The 6,133-nt window shown below is 38.4% G+C and overlaps 1 protein-coding gene across 2 annotated transcripts in view; it reads right to left on the bottom strand.

Annotated features, from left to right (window-relative positions):
- Positions 1–818: 818 nt before the first annotated feature.
- Positions 819–6,133, bottom strand: part of LOC116689148 (flavin reductase (NADPH)) — a 6,159-nt gene continuing 844 nt past the window's right edge. The window contains exons 1-5 of one of the 2 annotated variants that reach the window (XM_032515559.1): positions 5,180–5,328; positions 4,575–4,718; positions 3,252–3,453; positions 2,102–2,266; positions 819–1,804 (exon numbers count right to left, since the gene is read on the bottom strand). In XM_032515559.1, coding sequence (XP_032371450.1) covers positions 1,659–1,804; positions 2,102–2,266; positions 3,252–3,453; positions 4,575–4,709 — 648 coding nt within the window. In that variant the 5' untranslated portion in view covers positions 4,710–4,718; positions 5,180–5,328 and the 3' untranslated portion in view covers positions 819–1,658. Of the gene's footprint in view, positions 1,805–2,101; positions 2,267–3,251; positions 3,454–4,574; positions 4,719–5,179; positions 5,329–6,133 lie in introns of those variants that run through there. The other variant, XM_032515558.1, reaches the window with a different exon arrangement.

The raw sequence follows: 6,133 nt of genomic DNA, 5'->3' as shown, positions 1-6,133 counted from the left end.
TAACACGCTATGCTAAGACGGTGAACACGGTGAACATAAAACAATCAGCATCTTAGCACATTTATGCTTATCTTAACAGTTTTTTGAAAATGAAACCACATAAACCTAATTTGTTACAACCTCTAAATAAAATTGTGAACCTGAAAATGAGCATAATATGAGCACATTAATACATCCAGTGCTAAGCCCCGACAGCCAGAGGGGAGGGGCATATGGCAGATATCAGGCTTCATCCCAGAAATGTATGTACATCTATTGAGCCAGACAACATGACCTTTACCCAAGTTGGAATTGCTGCTATTCAGACATTCAGACTGAATCCTGTACAACGTCACTGCCGTTATTGCTGCCACAAGGAAGTTTTAAAACACTATGAGGGTGAAAAACAAAACATAAACACTGAACTGACCGGGGGTTTGTGTAATGTAGCTGACTATTTTCTGCAACAACAGAGCACACTATGTCTTGTTATTCTCTTTTCTTTCTCTCTGTCCTGTGAAATAAAGCTGCCTTCAAGTGCAGCCGGAAACGTCGAGATCTATAAACATTCTGACGGAAAACAGTAATTGTGGAATATAAAGTCTACTTATGCCACATTGGGAGGTTAAAGAACACAACAGGACGTCACACAAACGGGCCGTTTAATTGGTTCATTCAGTCATAAGTACAACAAACATTTTCTGCCATATTTAAGTGTCAATTTGCTTTTTAAATGGTGGAGAATTCTCTGCGGTGGTAAAAACTGGGATTAAAAAAAAAATCCCCAAATCCCAAACCGTCTGACTTGTTGGTACATAAACAAATGCAATGCAGAAAAGTTCTCATTCATTATTATATGTTTATTTTACAGAACTGATCCAGTACATATTTGGATTATATGAAGTACTCATGTGAACAGAGGCGCTATAGTGGCAGTAAGTGAAAAAGCATATGGACATTAGGGCTGGGCGATAAGGAAAAAATCAGATATGGCAATATTCTTGACCAAAAACCTCGATATCCATACTGCAGCGATATTCTAGTGTTGACAATTGGTGCTGTAACAAAATACCTTCACGCTTAGATTTTAGATAAATAATCATCAGTAATGTGGACATAATGTCTAAGTGGGGAAAAGTCAAATAATAGAACAGCTAGAACAGTCTGGTAAGTTCAGAAAGGTACATCACTTTACTGTAATGCAGCCATAAAACCAGTAAAAGACAACATTCATGCCATACCCCAATATTACGATATTCAAAATCTAAGACAATATCTAGTCTTAGATCACGGTATCTATATAATTTTGATATATTGACCAGCCCTAATGGACATGTTTGTGCAATGCTGCCCTCATGTGGCTGAAGTTATGAACATTGATCACATATGTAAGTGCACAGAACTCTCACAAAGGGTAACAACATAATGGTAAAATTGTTAATAGAAAAAAAAATATTAAAAGGTATGGCTGCTTTTTGGAGCTACTGCTGTGAGATCGAATTACAACAGTAAAGTTGTGGACTGTCAAAAAATAAATAAAAATACTTTCTTTTCCATGGAGGCAAATATCTCAAACGTCCATATCTCAAAACCTCGACAATTTAGAAAGACATCACAAGAGATTAGTGTTTTTTGGCTGAATCAACCCTTCATTAATGCCATTATTGGCTACTTTTTTCTCATCTGGTAACGATGGCAACTCCCTTCTTGACCCAGGCGTTGCTGTTGAGTAGAGAGAGCATAAAGCGAGCCACGTCTCCTCTTCCCATTGCATTACCACCGCCGTTGGGAACAAAGTATCCCTCATGTGTCAGAAACTCCTGAGCTGTGGAGGACACAAAGATTAAAAACTGGGAGTCAGAGGCCATTACAACAACACAATTTGTATTTTCTCCTTCAGGCAGTCAAAGGCAAACATTGTAGCCGAGGCGAATACGTGCATGCTAATAAGTAATGAGATAAGCATGAACTGTTTCAAAATGGATCCTGAGGCCGGAGGGCTTCTTGGTGGCTCTGCCGCTAAGCTGACTGCCTTGTATGCTGTTTAAATAATCACACAGTTCTTGAGTCTGTTTTTAGGTTTGTTTCTGTCTCCTTCTGGCCACTGCATGTCTGCATTTACCTGAGGCCGGCAGGTTCTTTAAACCAGGCGGGCGAACCACAGTCCAGTTGATGTCCTCAGACTTCTCCAGAAGCTTTTCCATCTCATGCATGTTGTTGAGGACGCCTCGGATCATCGGCAACAGGAGGAACCGGATGAAATAAGGTGCCTGCCCTCCAGAGTTAGCTACAAAAGCAAAGAAAATAAAAATATCCTCCCAAATCTCTCACATTCCAACAAAAATGAGCATGGTACAACATTTTTTATTATATTAACAATCTTTTATTGTAAAGAACTATTTTCTGAAACAGAAGTAACTCCTGAAGATCCTGAAAAACACCTACAATAACATATATTCCATCAATTTAAAAGGCTTTAATTGTAGTACTTTAGGCTTGAAATTTAATAGAAATATGTTATACTTGTTTAGTGAAAATCAACCAAAAAACAGACTTGTACAAACTTCCATTTATGTTGATATCAAATAAGCCAAAAAGTTGGCGGACGTGCAAGCACGTGATAGACTTTCACCCAGGAGACCGGGGATCGTGTCCCGCGTGTCACGTTTCCTAAACCCAACTGTCGCTTTCTTCTTTTACTAAATCCAACCGTCCCGTTCTAATTTTCCTAAACTCAACCACCCCGTTGTTGTCCTGCGTGTCATTGAAACGTAAGCCTACCCATGACCTTTTCCTTAACTTAAGGGGCTGTGTTAATTTCACGGAATTGTTCCATGGGCCCATCAGGGAATTTTCGACAATTCCAGGAAACTGCCAACGATTTTGAGTTAAGGGGCCGTGTTCATTTCCCAAAATTGTGTGAGATCAGGTCGACTAGCAGTTCTGTGAGGCTCTAGATTATTTCTAGATGTTTGATCTAATTCAGAGCAATAAATAAAGAAGAACTATAACAGCCCCAATACACCACAAGGCCAAACGTTCATAAATTAGTTGAATAAATAGCTATACATATTTGATTGAATGCCACATATGCACACTTGACATCTGAAAGTTGTGGGAAGTTATTTTAAGAGGGTTAAACAGACACCTCAGCAAGAATAAATAACGGTATATGAAGACAACTCCTCAGACATCAATCAGATGTTCTTTTCTCATTATAAAATCACAAAAGGCCCCACAGAAGGCACTATCATGTGTGCTGCTGCACTTACGCTCAGTGAACCATGAGCTCATGGTGATGATCCTATTGACCCCGGACTCCCGCATGGCGCTGATCACACTGTTCATGGACAGTGTGTAGCCCGTCACCGCCGAGAGAAAGGAGACCGGGAAGCCGAGGCAGGACATGATCACATCCTGTCCTTTGAAGTGAGTCTTCAGACTGTCTGCTGAGAAAATATCAGCTTCCACCATCTGAAAGCAGCAGACAAAGGAACACATATAATGACTAATGTCAACACATAATCAGAAGCAGTGCATGATCAGGAATACAGTATATATATAGATATATATATATCTATATATATATAGATGTATGCTTTAATGTGAAGAAGGAATGGTTAGTCGGTCTTTCAATACTTTCTGATTTCTCTAAGACTTCCGCTGTCTGTGGCACTCATTGGTTTCCAGTGATGACTAAATCAAATAAATCTTTAAAAACAGGTTAGACAACTGGGATCTTTTTTTCTTTTCCACTTTAATCTTAATTGACTAAAGATTTGAAACATTCAATAATAACTGGAAAGAAGTTCACAGTCATTCGCATTTTTCCATTAATCATGCAATCCTGCTGATGGATATATTTGAAGAATTCTCTTGTATCATGTCCCTTTTTCTTCCAGTTGTGCTACTTGTAGTGTCGTTTTTTCCTTAAAGATGATGTCTAGCCATTCCTGCTATGTCAAGGGGCGCTACCTTTCTCCCGGGTCCCTTCATAGTAGCGTTTTTACTGACGTATAATACAAAAATCTCTATTACACTTTCTTGAGATAAAGAACAGTGAAACACATAGGCATCCTAATATTTATAGTAGGATTTTACATACAATTTCCAATAATGCAGAGTAAATATTGCATGTGTTGGGGCTTTTTTTCAGCTGCAAATTAATACATTTTGTACTCGAGTGACTATTTACAGTAGTAGGATAGAGTATGTTGGATTGACTTAATACAGTGCAACTGTTATTCATACTTAAGTGTCACTACGTGTTTGTTAGACATCAAAGCTCTATGGCACAGAGAAATCAGATTTAGCAGGTGATACTACCAGGCTTATCTTCGCAGTGTTGCATTAAAGTCCACATTGTTATTTGCGCTGCTGTGTGCCCAGAAACACACCCGGATGTTAAACGTTTGTGGCTTCTGTTCAGAAGAATAAAAAACACTTAAGGTTTTACCTTATACAACCCTTCCTTGGACACAATAAAACATTTAGCATGGGACATCACACTGGGTGAACTTTGAACATGCAATGAGCAGCAACACTAAAAAGACATGCAGCACAACCCGACTGACACAAACCCAGTGTCACATTACCTTGAGATTATCATGATGCAAGCTGAGTTTTCCCGGGTTCCTGACGATGGCGGTGACTGTGTGACCCTGCTGCAGCGCCTGGTTGACCAGATACTGTCCAGTCTGCCCAGTGGCTCCCAGCACGGCGATCTTCATCTTCAGACTCTGAGAAACGCACACAGAGCTCAGACAGGGCTGAAGCTTATCAATGGACGAAGTGTTAGATGCTCTGACCTCTTAACTACCTACGGGGAGATTCCCTCCCTGTTTGGCAAGTCCAAGTGTAAAACATTATTATGGTGCAATAAAGCAATTATCTCTGAGGAATTTACATTTGTCACCCGATAGGTTTTGTGTTTAAAATGTTGATAACAAGGTTATATAATGTACAATGAGGACAATCTGTGGCAGTAGTTTTGTACCACTTTTTGGATTAGGGCAACAACAACCGGAACAAGTTTAACAATGTTTGCTTGATTAATAATTTGTATTATTATGAGATTGCCAAAATGGTTGCAGATTCTTTAAATAAAATGTGTCACTCAAATAATCAATAAAATGACGTTTCCGAATAAACAAAGTTATTTTCATATGTAGATGCTGTCCCAGCTCAGTTGAAAACTTCTGTTTGATGGGGCAAGAAGAGCAAACACAGGGTGTCTTTGTTGAATTCAAACTGGGCCGAATGGATTCATTCTGCAGCAGTGGAGGATGACAAGCTTGCTGGTCAGATGTCTCTGAAGATTTTAATCAGATACCGTTAACTGAATCTCAAATGATGTTGGTTAGATAAGTTTTCAGAAAAATGTGTTTCTTGGTTGATGATCCAGTAGCTGCTAAATTCAAAATAATTGGTCAACATCAAGCCACATGATGCACTTTAAAAGCAGCTGTGTAAAAACTATTTTCCTTTTTTATTAACACTAACCCTTAGACAATATAGCCTCATGAAGTCTTAAGGATAACTTCAATTCAAATCAATTCAATTTTATTTATATAGTGTCAAATCAAAACAACCGTTATCTCACAGCGCTTTTCATAAAAGAGCAGGTCTAGACTGTACTCTGCAATGTTAATTACAGAAACCCAACAATTCCCACCAAAAGCAAGCACTAGGCGACAGAGGCAAGGAAAAACTTCCTTTTAAGAGGCAGAAACCTTGAGCAGTAGGTGGTCGAGTTTGTAGGTGAGAAGGATTTTAAATTCTATTACTAATAGATAACTAACTGTAGATAACTACAACACTAATCCTTTTGTGACCTATAATCTAATCAGAAGTCAACATCCACCTTAATGACATTCAAAATCTCTCCTAATAAAATGAAATGGGGGTATTTAATGTAGGCTCTATATAGTGACACAAATATATTTGGAACTGTGCTTGTATTAGACATGTTAAAACCATAAATTGCAATCTCACTAAACTTACAGATATTAAAGAAATATTAGGTATTGTTTTGTGAAGATGATTTGAGGGATACATAAGAAACTGTAATAGAAAAACGTTAAAGAAAAGCCTAATTTTTTCTTTATTATTACTTTAATTTGTGTGTGTGTGTGTGTGTGTGTGTGTGTGTGTG

The sequence above is a fragment of the Etheostoma spectabile genome, chromosome 5 (assembly GCF_008692095.1).
Source record: "Etheostoma spectabile isolate EspeVRDwgs_2016 chromosome 5, UIUC_Espe_1.0, whole genome shotgun sequence".
NCBI classification, from domain to species: domain Eukaryota; kingdom Metazoa; phylum Chordata; class Actinopteri; order Perciformes; family Percidae; genus Etheostoma; species Etheostoma spectabile.
This window is presented reverse-complemented; position numbering and strand designations above follow the sequence as displayed.